This window comes from Monodelphis domestica, chromosome 4 (genome assembly GCF_027887165.1).
Source record: "Monodelphis domestica isolate mMonDom1 chromosome 4, mMonDom1.pri, whole genome shotgun sequence".
Classification (NCBI taxonomy): domain Eukaryota; kingdom Metazoa; phylum Chordata; class Mammalia; order Didelphimorphia; family Didelphidae; genus Monodelphis; species Monodelphis domestica.
The window spans coordinates 3,416,994-3,432,080 of NC_077230.1; the positions used below are offsets into that span (position 1 = coordinate 3,416,994).

At 40.0% G+C, this 15,087-nt stretch overlaps 1 protein-coding gene across 6 annotated transcripts in view; it reads right to left on the reverse strand.

Moving 5' to 3' along the window:
• SH3BGR (SH3 domain binding glutamate rich protein) overlaps nt 1-13,644 on the reverse strand; it is an 83,459-nt gene extending 69,815 nt beyond the window's left edge. For 2 of the 6 annotated variants that reach the window (XM_056825963.1, XM_056825962.1), the window contains exon 1: nt 13,510-13,644. In XM_056825963.1, the coding sequence (XP_056681941.1) occupies nt 13,510-13,590 (81 nt within the window). In that variant the 5' untranslated portion in view covers nt 13,591-13,644. Of the gene's footprint in view, nt 1-12,211; nt 12,441-13,509 lie in introns of those variants that run through there. The other 4 variants (XM_056825961.1, XM_056825965.1, XM_056825960.1 and 1 more) reach the window with 4 other exon arrangements.
• Nucleotides 13,645-15,087: the final 1,443 nt, after the last annotated feature.

The window sequence follows — 15,087 nt, forward strand, 5'->3', positions numbered from 1 at the left end:
ATATCAGTCTTTTAAAGTGATTTTCATATCACAATACTAAAAGAAATGGGAAAAGAAAGAGAAGGGGGTAAAAATGTATATGTCACAAAGAAGCTCATAGCAGGAGGGGGGAGAACATCAATACACTGGAAAGGTAAAGAGGTTGGAGATAGGAAATACTCAACTCTTATGTGCATTGAAATTGACCCAAAGAGGGAAGAACAAACTAATCCATTGGGGCAGAGAATAGATTTGCGCCCTATAGGGGAGTAGAAGGCTAACAAATGGACTGGTGGGGAGGGAAGCAGTGCAAGGGAGGGAGAGGGTGGGGGGGGGTAGTTTTAGAAAGACTACAGGGAAAATAAGGGGGAAATAAGAAGGGAGGGGCTAGAAAGGGAAGTAAAATAAGGGTGGGAACTAGGGGGACTGATTAAAAACAAACATTGGTGAAGAAGGAAATAGTGAAAGAAGAAAAGGCAGGACCAGGAGTACAAATCAAAATGCTGGGAAATACACAGCTAGTAATCATGACTCTGAATGTGAATGGAATGAACTTACCCATAAAACGCAAGTGAATAGCACAGTGGATTAGAATCCAAAACTCTACCATATGCTGTCTGCAAGAAACACACGTGAGAAAGGTAGATATACATAGGGTGAAAGTAAGAGGATGGAACCAAATCTATTGAGCATCAACTGATAAAAGGAAGGCAGGAGTCACAATCATGATATCTGAGAAAGCCAAAGTAAAAATAAATCTAGTTAAAAGAGATAGGGAAGATAATTACATCCTGATAAAAGGCAGTATAGACAAGGAGGAAATATCAGTACTCAACATGTATGCACCAAATGGCATAGCATCCAAATTTCTAAAGGAGAAACTAGTGGAGCTCAAGGATGAAATAGATAGAAAAACTATACTAGTGGTAGACCTGAACCTTCCTCTATCCGAACTAGATAAATCAAACCAAAAGAATAAATAAATAAATAAGAAAGAGGTAAGAGAATTAAATGAAATCTAAGAAAAATTAGAGTTAGTAGACATGTGGAGAAAAATAAATAAGGACCAAAAGGAATACACCTTCGTTTCAGCAGCACATGGTACATTCACCAAAATTGACCATGCTAGGGCATAAAAACATTGCAAATAAGTGCAAAAGAGCAGAAATAATAAAGGAAACCTTCTCAGATCACAATGCAATATATATATATATATGTATATATATGTATATATATAATTAATATATATGATATATTATTATATTATTATTTATTTTAAATTTAAATTAAATAATAATTAGTAAGGGAACATGGAGAGGTAAATCAAAAATTAATTGGAAATTAAACAATACGATTCTCTAAAACTGGTTAGTCGAAGAACAAATCATAGAAACAATTAATAATTTCATCAAAGGAAATGACAATGATGAGATATCCTTTCAAAACCTATGGGATGCAGCCAAAGCGGGAACTCAGGGGGAAATTTATATCCTTGAGTTCATATGTTAACAAATTAGGGAGAGCAGAGGTCAATGAATTGGGCATGCAAATTAAAAAACTAGAAAGTGAACAAATTAAAAATCCTCAGATGAAGACTAAATTAGAGATCCTAAAATTCAAAGGAAAAATTAATAAAATTGAAAGTTAAAGAACTATTGATTTCATAAATAAGACTAGAAGCTGGTACTTTGAAAAAACAAATAAAATAGACAAAGTACTAGTCAGTCTAATTTAAAAAAGGAAAGAAGAAAACCAAATTGACAGTATCCAAGATGAAAAGGGAACCCTCATCTCTAATGAAGAGGAAATTAAGGCAATCATTAAAAACTATTATGCCCAATTATATGGCAACAAATATGGCAATCTAGGTGATATGGATGAATACTTACAAAAATATCAATTTCCTAGACTAACAGAGGAAGAAATAGATTACCTAAACAACCCCATATCAGAAAAAGAAATTGAACAAACCATCAAAGAACTCCCTAAGAAAAAATCTCCAGGTCCAGTTGGATTCACAAATGAATTCTATCAAACATTCAAAGAACAGCTAACCCCAATATTATACAAATTATTTGACAGAATAAGCAAAGGACTTCTACCAAATTCCTTTTATGACATAAATAATGGTACTGATCCCAAAACCAGGCAGGTCAAAAACAGAGAAAGAAAACTATAGACAACTCTCCTTAATGAATATAGATGCAAAAATCTTAAATGGGATACTAGCAAAAAGACTCCAGCAAGTCATCACAAGGGTTATTCACTATAACCAGGTAGGATTCATACCAGGAATGCAAGGATGGTTCAATGTTAGGAAAACCATCCACATAATTGACCATATTAACAAGCTAACTGACAAAAATCACATGATTATCTCAATAGATGCAGAAAAAGCCTTTGATAAAATACAACACCTATTCTTATTGAAAACACTAGAAAGTATAGGAATAGAAGGGCCTTTCCTAAAAATAATAAACAGTATATATCTGAAACCATTAGCAAACATCATCTGCAATGGGGACAAACTAGAAACCTTCCCAATAAGATCAGGAATGAAACAAGGATGGCCATTATCACCTCTATTGTTTAACATTTGACTAGAAACGCTAGAACACTATAGCAATTCAAGAAGAAAAAGAAATTGAAGGTATTAAAATTGGCAATAAAGAGTTATCACTCTTTGTGTATGATATGATAGTCTACTTAAAGAATCCTAGAGAATCAATCAAAAAGCTAGACAAAATAATCAACAACTTTAGCTAAGTTGCAGGATACAAAATAAACCCGCATAAGTCATCAGCATTTCTATATATCTCCAACCCATTTCAGCAGCAAGAATTAGAAAGAGAAATTCCATTTAAAACCACCCTAGACAATATAAAATACTTAGGAATCTATCTGCCGAGACAAACACAGGAACTATATGAACACAACTACAAAACACTCTCCACATAATTAAAACAAGATCTAAACAACTGGAGAAACATTGATTGCTCATGGGAAGGACGAGCTAACATAATAAAAATGACAATCCTGCCCAAATTAATTTACTTATTTAATGCCATACCCATTGAACTACCAAAAAACTTTCTTACTGAATTAGAAAAAAACCATAACAAAGTTCATTTGGAAGAACAAAAGATCAAGGATATCCAGGAAAATCATGAAAAAAAATGCAAAGGAAGGAGGCCTTGCAGTCCCAGATCTCAAACTATACTATAAAGCAGTGGTCATCAAAACAATTTGGTACTGGCTAAGAGACAGAAAGGAGGATCAGTAGAATAGATTAGGAGTAAATGACCTCAGCAAGACTGTCTATGATAAACCCAAAGATCCCAGTTTTGGGGACAAAAATCGGCTATTTGATAAAAACTGCTGAGAAATTGGAAAAGAGTATGAGAGAAATTAGGTTTGGATCAACATCTCACACCCTCCACCAAGATAAACTCAGAATGGGTGAATGACCTGAATATAAAGAAGGAAACTATAAGCAAATTAGGCAAACACAGAATAATATACTTGTCAGATCTTTGGGAAAGGAAAGACTTTAAAACCAAGCAAGAGCTAGAAAAAACCACTAAATGTAAAATCAATAATTTTGATTACATCAAATTAAAAAGGTTTTGTATAAACAAAACTAATGCATCCAAAATTAGAAGGGAAGCAAGAAATTGGGAAACAATCTTCATTATAAAAACCTCTGATACACACTTCCTGCCCCCTCCCCTTGGAGTTGAGAAGGTTTTCTAATGGAGTCTCACAGCCCAGTCTCAAAAGACTGTTTTCACTGGAGCTAAGAATCAGATTCAAGACTCTTCCCAATTGGGAAAGAACTTCCCTGTGAGGAAGAAGCAGCTGTTTGTCCAGATACATTCACAGAGGCTCTCAAGCAAGAAACCATCTGGTAAAGAATGAAAGCTCATGGCAAGAAAGGAATTGTCTCATTCTTTGTACTTGCACAGGACCTGGCACACTCTAGGAATATAAGTATTTGTTGACTGATTGATGGAAGGATAGTAATTTTCTGCCCTGAAAAGTTTGGATCCCAGCTTTGGAGAATCTCCAGAGTTCAAGTTGGCTTTAGGACCTGGACGATTCAGGTCGGGGAATCCGACATCCTGTGGATTTGGGGTTGGGGTGTTTCAGGTTACTTTGGGGTAATTTTTGGAAGACTTTCCCTCTGAGCCTGGCCTGATATCCTGGATTAGCCCCATGATCAGCCCTGTCTTTCTGAAATTCCTTCCTTCCTTTGATTTTCAAAGTCAGACTCCATCAGATTTCTTTAGCAGAAGAATTTCCAGGCTCTGTCAGCAATTATGTAAACTTCAACTTTTAAAAATTCCCCAAACTGTATTATGTTTTTCCCCTTTAAATAAAGGACAAGAAGTTCCTTGATGTGCATTTGGGTTGGCAATTCTGCTAAATAACATCAGTTTTAAAACCTACTGAGCTCCTCTGAAATCAGGAAGAAATTATATGTATTTCAAAGTGCTGTGTTATTAGTATTGAATTTTTAAAAAGAAAATAATCAAAAATAACTTCCTGTGCTCACTTGGAAAAACTAATCTAATTCCAGTGAAAGCATAATTGCAAAGTACTGAAATGACTGCTATTTATAAAGGAAATTAAAAAGATACCCTGAACAAATAATTCTGTGAGGTAAGCGGAGAGATGCGTCAAACTCGGGCTCACACAGGCTTCTAATTGGCTTGCTAGTTGCCTCTATCTTCAGTGTTCTTTCCTATGTTTCCATCCTCTGTAAACACTGCAGATGCTAATAGAGCAGGAAGTATGTGTGTTGAAATGACTGTGTATCACCAGAATTTTCTCTGTTAAGAAGTAACTTTAAAGTACCAAAGAAAGCCTCTTTCCTACTTAGGTATCCTTGACTCGGCATGAGATCCTTTATTTTATTTCCTAGAAATTAGTTCAGGGCCAATAATAAAGAAATATGGAAGAGGTTCAGAACTAGAAGTGAGCCGAGAAAGGAGAGTTGGGTGCATGTGAGCAATATTCTTTTTTGTAGTCCAATGCTACTGTAAATGAGGGAAATGGCATCCGGAGAGCTCAAGTTCTTTAAATATAAGAAATTTTTCTGGTCTCTTATTCTTTTCTTTTGTGCTTACCATTTGGAAATTATAATTTGTTTTTTTTTTTCAGTTAGCTTGGCACTGGCACTCAAACTCTCAGGGCTTCGTGACATAGTACCTACCCCTCTGCCCAGCAGCCCAATGGGAACACATGAGGGGTAAGGTGAATGGCTCACAGACTGAGCTGAAGGGGAACAGAGTGCTTGGGTCACTCACCTTCCCTTCTCTACATTGGCTGAAGATATTCCTCACTTCACCCATCCCTCTGCCTGGCAGCCCAAAGGAAGGGCTTTCTCCCTCCCCTATGTGGGGTAAAGTGGGGCAGGGTGCACCTGGCATGGGAGGGTGGGCATGGCACTTGGTGGGGAGGTGGGATGGGACCAGGAGCCTGGCATTCCCGTCTCGAAAAGGTTCACCATCACTGGTATAGGAATACATTACATCAGCAGTGACACAAATAGGAACAGAAAAGAGATGAATGTTTGTCTCCTATTTTGATTTGTATACATATCCACAAGTGAGAGGGTAAAATAGCTAACAAGATGGAAAATTATATACTTGCTCTACTTATCACAAACTCTCAAAACTACCTAATAAAAGAAGTATGTGGGAAAGATAAAGTCTCTTACAGGACTAGAAACCAAGAAATCCAATGAGTAACATATTGAATCAACAGTAGAGAAGATCATTCCTAATCCCTAGTCTGCATATTTGGCACCCCCTCCTCCCAGAGATCCCATACTCTGGATAGGCATGACAACCTGATCCATGAGCTTATACTCCGGAATCCACTCAGTAATTTGTTTGCTTTTCTTGCAGTCTCTGTCAAACACCCTTTTCTTCATTCCACCATTCTGTGGTAACAAGTAGCAAACGGAGACTCACTTTTGCCTTTTCAAAGAGAATAAGGTGTAGGGAAGCAGAGGCATGCTCTGCTTTTGCAGCCGCTCTGTTCTGCACTGGGACACCATGCAATCAGAGAAGCAAACATTAGAAGAACTTAAGGGTTGCAACAGTGGGGCGGAAGGTGCTGCACCAGACCTGAAGAAAAGGAGAATGGCATCTGGTTGGGGCCAGTTCTGTACCCTAGAAATCATTCTGGAACAGACTAAGGACAGGAAAGACTGAATTCCCCAGTTGCCAACAAGGAAAAGAGGGTTGGTGTCACTTTTTTTTCCCAGTGTTCCTTAATACAACACAGATATGATGGTTGATGACATCATGCCAATTGGGCACTCAAGCATGATTTTACTCATACATGGGAAATAGTTGTAGCATCTGCTATATAGAAATATCAAAATCCTGTAACTCCAAGTATGTTTAGAATTGATATGTTTGACAAATATGTATATTCCACTGGAAAAAATGGCTAGATTTCTTAGCACAGAAAGGCAAATGTCTTCTATCGTAAAACCACATATTGGTGTGGAAAGGATCAAAATATGTACACAGGAACATTATGTAGTTGAGTTCATGTAGAAAACAATAAAGCTTAAATCTATTAATATTTCATTTGCAAATCTCTTTTCAGTAGATGAAAGTCATAAATAAATTGCATCCTCAAGAACCAGGGAAGAGCCTTAGCAGCTATCTAAAAGGACTGATGAAAAATACAGTATCATTTCATGGTGTAAAAAAAAAAGGTTATGATGTAATGAAGTGGATAATTAACAGATTAAATGTTTAATTAAAATATTGACTATTTCATTAAGAATAAGCACGCCTAAATTATTTAAATTTTAAATGTGGCAGCATTTGTGAAGGAATTAAAAAGGCTATTTGTATATAACGTTGATAAGTCTACCAGAGCCTCTCCAGTCTGGAAACATACTTCCGAGAGAAACACTTAATTATTTAAGAGGCATATCTTTACATCAAATAGATTTTCAATTAACTTGGATTCAGAGTGTAACTTCTGATGGAAAAAGGAAATGGTGCAGCAGGATTTCCATACACATGGAAAATATCATGGAAATATCATGGAAAATATCATTCATATCATGAATGTTCCTAATATTCAAAGCTTTAAGGGTATTTCCAATGGAGATTTTGTCCAAAAATTGGCACATTGAGTCTTCAAGGAGAATTTTATAGTTTTTGATTCACAAGACTCCACTTAGTTTTGGAACAACCTAAAAATGAAGCTACTTTTTACAGCATGAATTTCTCCTGGGACATTTTATTTGAGGAGTTTTCATGTCGCAGAAATTATATAACTCAAAATCTAAAATGCAAGCATTTTATTTGTGCAAAATTCATAAAAATAATGACATTCTGAATTGACAATTTTTTGGGTAATGAACAGTATCAAGAAAGTAGTGTGACTCAACATAAACATGATTGTATTATATTACAGAATATCGTTTAATTTACCAAAATTTTGCGATTTAATACAGACACTATTTTGATTTCACACTTGCAAAAAATATACATGATTTAGATATGACTAGATTGTGGGCTTGTTCTGTTCATTTTGAAATGTTAAAAGGAACCAGAAAAAAATTAGTATTACTCAAATTCAAGAGCATCATAAAATTTAAACTACCAAATGTCACATTGTTTATGCAGTTCACATAATGCTGACTTAGCTTTTTTCAAGCATCAACATTTGTTTTGTTTTATTTAGCTGAAATAACATTTCAGTTTTGATACAATCTCCTTCTAGAAAAAAAAAGAAAAATCGTAATGCCTCTGAGTAGCTTTTACAAATGAACTACAAAGTATCAAGCTAAACAATAATATTTCAAATAGAAAAAAGTTTTCATTTTAAAATAATTTGATAAACTTACATTTCTGTGGCCTGTGTACTTCACATATTAGTTTCTTCTATTAAAAACTGTAATAGTGCAGAAAGCCTTTGTAGAGGTTCCAGCTTAAAGGAAGCAGCTTTAAGAGAAAGCTAGAGCTTCCTTTTAGTATATTCCATATTTAACTTCAGTATTCATATAAATAATAGTAAGAATCAGAAAAAAATGTCTGTAGTTAACAATTATCTGTTTGGGATTATTAAACAAAATACATTTTGCTACAAAAACTTTTCAGTGGTCAAGTTGGCAGTCATACCAAAAGTAAGGACTTCCAACAAATAAAGTTTCAATGCCATTTCCCTTTTGTGTGGTGAAATCACTTCTTTCAGCACTTGTACCAAAGGATTATAAAGAGAGCTAAAAAACTAGATTTGTTCCAACTCATACTGGAAATCAAATAGTTCTCAGATCTCCATGTCTTTATGTTCAAATATTACAATAAAAAGATGCAATTAACTTTTGTAGATAAATAATTTGAAATATTATACTATAGCAATTATTGTTGAAAGGCTGGAGAAATGTAGTTGCCTTAAAGTAGATTAAATAAAAATAACTAAAGAGACAAAGTACTAAGATGAAGAGGCACAAAAAAAAATTGGAATTCAGGAAAAAAACTTATTAGAGGCAACTAAAGGACAGTATAAACTTAACTTAGAAATTTAAATGTGAGTAGATTAAACAACCCAATAAAATGATAGAATAACAGACTGAATAAGAAAGCAAAACCTCACAATCTGTTGGCGTATAAGAAACACCTTAAAAAAGCAAACATACACTAAATAAAAATGAGAGGCTTAACCAAAATACACTAGGTATCAGTGGAATATAAGAAAGCAAGAGGCCATCATCATACTTTCAGTCGAATCAAAATCAAAAACTGACAAAAGAAAAATAAGGAAATCATATGAATCTCTGAAAGCAAGAACAGACAACAAACCAATAACAATATTAAATGTATGTTCTCCAGATACTCTGGCATCAAAATTCTAAGAGAAAAAAATAACTGAATCACAAAAAAGCAACAAATATTAAAAGTCTTAATGTGTCCTTTTCAGACAAACCTAAGAGAAAGATAACCACAAATAAAAAAAATAAAATAAACAGAACTAGATGATTTGATGGAGAAAATAGTAAAAAGAAAAAAGTATATATGAATACAGGAAGAATTCTTGAGCAACAAATAGAAGAATTGTCCAAAATCAAAAGGATAGTTTTGATAATCACACAAAAAGCTAAGATTAAAAGGGAAACAATTAGCTAGGAAAATATTTGCAGAAAGTTTCTCTGATAAAGTCTCATTTCCAAGATATTTAAAGGAACTGATTCAAATTAACTCATCAGACATCTTTTTTTTTTTTAACCCTCACCTTCTGTCTTGGAGTCAAGCCAAGGCAGAAGAGTGGTCAGGGCTAGGCAATGGGGGTCAAGTGACTTGTCCAGGGTCACACAGCTGGGAAGTGTCTGAGGCCAAATTGAGGCCTGACTCTCAATCCACTGAGCTACCCAGCTTCCCCCTGACATCTTCTAAATGGAGCTAATAAAGAATATATAGAAGCATCAGAAACAAATGAAACTTTTACCCAAAAGAAGTCATTCATTTCAACTACATTTTATTTATACCAGGAAGATAAAGACATTAAGAAAACAAGCAATATAATTAATGTTTTTAAAAAAGCATCCCAAACCACATATCTCAATAGAGAGGGGGAGAAGCCTTTGACCACACTCATTTATGCTAAAACTCCCCCCAAAGTACAGACAAAGAGGCCTGTTTTTAATAACATAAAAAAGCATGTCTAAAACCAAAATGAAGCGTCAAATTCGTTGGGGAGATACTAGAAGTTTTGCCCACAAGTGCTAGAATGAAGCAAGGATGCTCATTCTCCACAATATTTCTTCCGACACTGACAAAGACAATAATAGGAGGAGGAACACATTCAAAATAACTCTAAAGTGTATCCAATATCTGCAATCTGCAATAATAGCCAAAACCCTTGTAGAGAGAGATTAAAGCACAAGCAATGGTGAAAACTGAAACAGCGGAGAGCCCACTCTTTGGGGTGGTACCCAATCCATTCAGAAGACGCCCACATTTATTTTGTCAGAGGGAGGCGATTCCTTCCAGGAGGGAGCAGGGGTTCGAGGGCCTTCTCCTTCGAGGAGCTCAAGAGGCTGCGTGCACCGTCCAAACCGAAACCTAGAAATCCTGGGAGCGACGGCTCCAGGAAGGACATGGGCGAACAGCCCCATTGCGGAGTTCCACGGGCTTGGGGAGCCGAGGATTTGTTGTTAGTCAGCTAACTCTATTCTAGGCTCCAGCCAGGGCGCCCTTTTGGGGTGGCTGAGCCAGGCAGCTCTTCCCACTCGGCCCCATAAAGGCGAATGTGCCCTGCAGCCAAACTCCCCCGGGCAGTAGGGAAGGAGGGAAGTTCCCAAATGAAGTGCTTAGGCCCGGCTGAAGGCACGTAGCGCTCCCTACGCCCCCGCGCTCACACGGTCCGCCGCGGCACTCGGGGCGCGGTCTATTTCAGCATCAGTTAGGTCCCTCCTTCAGGGTGGAGCCCCACGAGAAGGACTCCAGGAGCCTCTCCTCCAGCACACAAGTACACAAGTGCTGAAATCTGAGCAAGAGGTCTGGAGGGCAGAGGCTGGGACTGGCAGGACGAGCAACAGGGCTAGGGAAGGCACTTTTTTTTGGGGGGGGGGGGGGGGGAAGGGGGCAGGATTTCATCTCTTCCCCAGCAAAGTGGCTGGTGACGTCCCTTTCAAGAAAAGCTTTTGGCAGTTGTTTGGAGGAAGAATTAAAAAAGAAAGAGCCTGGAACGGGCGAGAGCAATGAGGAGAACGTGGCAGTAGTGCAGGCGCAAGATGATGGCCGCTGGAACTCAACAGGGACCTTTAAGAAGGTCTGGGGTCAAGGAAGGGAAGACCAAACCACAAGGTTTGGTCGCATATAGAGGCCGAGCGAAGGGAAGAGTGAGAAAGGAAGCCGGTTGACCAAACCTGAGCGGATGGAAGAATAGTTGTGCCTTTAAAGGAGAAGAGAAGAGAACTTTGAGTGAAGAAGGAGATCCGCCAGGTCTGCGGAGTGTCGCAGCCCAAATGAAGAGAGGACGCGGAGCTTTTAGTCAGCGGTCACTGGCCCTGAGCACATCCCATGGGCTGGGGGCCATGCCTGAGGGCAGAATTGTTTCCGAGCCGCCTTCCCCGCAGCTTCCAGGGAAAGCCTAGCAGACCTGGGAGACCCCCGACTGCCAGGCCCGGGGAGTTCTGGCGGAGGCGGGGGCGGGGGCGGGCTTCCTGTCCAGGAGAGGGGAGCGGGGAGAGCTGGAGAATCCGAGCAGGTGAGTTTGTGTAGGAGACAAGCCCCGGGATAGAAAGGTTTCTCACCTAACTCCGGCCCCGCTTGGAGACGGCTGTTCTAAATAGAGCAGGTTCCTTTGGTTTCGACTGTGTCCCTTTGGAAACGACTTTTAAGTGATGGCTTCCAGTATGTGTAATTCGGAATCACATACACCAAAGCAAGCGGTTTGTTTAGCCAGTCACCCCTGAGTGCCGAGCAGAAGTGCAATCTGAGATCATCAAGGCACTGGATATAAAAAGAAACAAGCTCCCCTCCGCTCTAAACCCTGTTTCATGCTCCCTGCACTTTCAGCTTCTTCTGGAGGCTGCTCTGCCAAGGATCAGGTTCAAGATGCAAACGAAAATTCTCCATTAATTTAAGGGGAAAATAAAGCCAAACTTTGGCACGGTTCTTGGAAATACCGCACAAAATGGCACAACGGATCTATAACTCAAGTCTCTCGACAAATACATCAAGCAAAACTATTACAGGTCTTTGGTCTGATTTGAGTTTTTCAACTTTCTGAACTTCTGGGAACCAAGCCTTAGGTTTGGGCTTCTTTTTATCATTTGGTGCCGAAATAGTAACATATTTTGGCTTCCTTTAAACTGTGAGGAAGAAATGATCCCCACGCTTTTGTTTCTTTCACAACTTTTGGTAAGCAGCGTTATTTATTTGGAATTCCGAGCGTGTTAAAGAATTGAAGCATCAGTGACAAACACGACAGCTAACCACACTAATCCTCAAGCAGTTTTCACCAACAAACTTTCCCTTAACAGCAGGGGTCCCCCAGATCACCCATTTCTCCTCTGAAATAAAACAGAAACCGGCTATGTGCAGAAGCCCCGAGCCCCATTCGTCCCTCTTCCTTAGAAAGCTCGGAGGCAGAGGCCAAAGGCAGCCTCCTCACACCCCCTGCCTTTTCCAACTCCCTTCAGTGACTTATTCAGACAACGTGTAGTGACACATCAATTCCAGCCAACACTTACCGCTATAGACCCAGAGGATGTGGCAACAAACACTTTGATCACCATTCTGGCAATCCCTCTAAAACGCTCAGTGAAATAAAAATCACTAAGCAAGCAATAAGTGAGCAGCTAGAAGCAGCGGCTGCTCCCTCCCCCTTCACAGCCAGAAAATCTGTCCCTTACAACCAGAGGCATTTAGGACTTTTCCTTCATTGGCTGATGTGCCTTTGGGGACTCATCGGAGCAAATAGGTGATTGGTCGGTAAATGTAGCCATTGCATTCGACCTGATCCAGACCACTTTAAGTAGACCAGGAACACTCCCTAAAAGGCCAGGGAAAGGTATACACCAATCAGAAAATGCTATGCAAATATGGGAGGAGGACTTGACTTGGAGGGTTATTTCGGTGTTGAAAAAGCCCAGGCATAAAGGCAGGCAGTGCTCAGTAAGTTTTAAGTCAGGGGCCACATATTTTCACACGTGGATTTAAATAAATAACGACCGTCTTAAATGCAACTTAAGTACAACAATGTTCAATTCTCTGACATGTGAAAGAAAGGTGGGGCTCGCCGTCATACCAGAAAAGATTTGTTTTTAATGAATGTTGGACCCTTCCCACGCCTGTTTCAAGTCTGCCCTTGCAGAGTTCTCCCAAGATGCGAAGGAACAAGCTTCACACTGCCCTAGCATGTCATTGCTTTCAAAAGTCACTTTTAGGAGATGATTTCAGCCAAGACTGTTGGCTTTAAGCAGAAACGACAGCAGCAGACTGGGTGGTCAGCTCTGCAAACGTTGGGGCTTGACCACTTTACAGCGCTTCAAAGGGATCAGAAACACGCCCTAGCCCCGCGTTATCTTCGTGTACATTTATTTGTAGTTAAAAGAAAAAGCCAACGACCGCCTACTCTAGGAGGCCAGACTTTCAGCTCCTCAGATTTGGAGTCAAGTCCCAGGACCGCGATTGCGCACATTAGGACTTCGCCTGGGCGGGGGGCTCATCTTCAACAGCCATCAAGTCTCCTGCTATTTGTCCAAAGGTGAAGCTCCCCTCCCCCCAGCGCACTTGTAGTCTAGCTCTCGGAGGCTTCCAGAAAGGAGCTGAGGCTCTGAAAGAAGGACCCAGAAAATAGTTCCCATTGCTGAGGAAGGCTTTCGATTCTTGCTAAGAACTCAGCTTCATCTGATTACAGATGCGTCCTGGCGCTTTGTTTATTCTCTGAACTCTTCAGCGCTACTAAATCCATGGTAAAGACTGCAGCCATTCTCCCAGTCCCACCCAGTACTCACTACTTTGGTCCCCCAAATCAGCTCCTGCCTACCTCTCTCCTCCGGCTGCCGCGAGTAACCTGGGCACACTGGAAGTGGTTCTCCAATGGCAAACACAGGGGCCCCTTCCACATTCTCGGGTCCAGGATTATCAGCTGATCTCAATTAGCCACATGTAACTAGGTTTTAGAATCGATATTCATGACGACATTCTAGGAGAAGCAACCGTTACACAACATCTCCTTGAAGTCCTACTTAACACTCCTATATAACCACTGAAGACTCAGTCAACTAACGTTTCTTGTTTAGCTAGAGGCAGAAAAGGACAGTCTCTACTCTCCAGGATCTCACAGTCTAACGGGGGAAGGAAACAGCCTGCAAACAGTTACAAGCAAGATGCAAGCAGGACGAACTGGCAGCAGCTTCACAGGGAGGACAGCGGTGAGGAGCACTGTGAAGGGCCTCTTGTAGAACGTGGGGCTTTAAGAAACGGAGGAAGCGAAGAGCCAGAGGGAGAGGGAAAGAGGTATCCGTGACTAGTGCAAATCCGGGGAGGCAGGAGATGGAGGGCCACATTTAGGAGACCTGGATTGCAGAATGTGTGGAGGTAAGTAAAGTCTAAGGAGACGAGAAAGGCAGAAAGGGCCCAGCTTATGAGGAGCTTTAAAAGTCAAACGCAGGAGCTTATATTTGGTCCTGGAAGTAATAAGGAGCCAATAAAGGCCAGGGGAAAGTGAACGAACTCAGAGTTCGAAAGTACACGTGGCAAAGGGCTAGCTCGCGGGTCCGTGCTCTGTCTTTGATTCCCCTCCGGGGGAAGCTCATGAAGCCCCCCTTAGGCACGTTATACCTTTTTACCTTTTCTTCTGTTGAAGCAGTCTTTCATTAGATAGCAGTCATTGCTGTCTGGAAATGTCCAACCTCTGATAGTTACAACGCCCTCTTCCGGCCAAAGAGAGAACAAGGCCAGGCCTGGGCTAGACGCTCCCACACTCTCCAGCCAATCACTTTCAAGGATTTCTAGACTGCTTGAGGACTCTTCACACGGAATCGAAACATTTTAATGAATTCCACAGCCGTGTTTTAGCCACACCAGGGTATGACATCTTGTTAGTTAAATAGGCTGGCATGATTGCATTGATTTGCACTGTGAAATTCCCCTTATTCAGGAGAAAAGTGTAGCTTTAGAAAATAATCCAAAACGTATAAAATTATGTTCAGAAAGGTTGACGTTTTACCAGATTTTGTGGCTTGCGTTTCAATATTTTAAACGTACTTCTGTAAAGGATAATTTTAGCGTTGTGACCTAAATAGTATTAATTATTGGTCGCCATGGATGCCCCAAATAAGAAATAAAAATCCCCAACCAAGGCAGTCTGAAATGTTACCGTGATCTTCTGACGCCCGGTCGGAGTGCGGTGGAGCACTTTTAAAACTCACACTGCCCAACAATGACTTTCAAATCTGGTTTCTGTTCTTCTCTACATCTTATTAAAAGCTGTGGCTGCAAATGTTGTGGAAACAGTCCTGAACAAGCACATCTGTTTCCATAAACTGCCTTACTGGTCACAGAATGCCTGTCTGCAGCAGTCAGGCACCTGTAGTGCGCTCTCTGGTATTTGCTAGCTTCC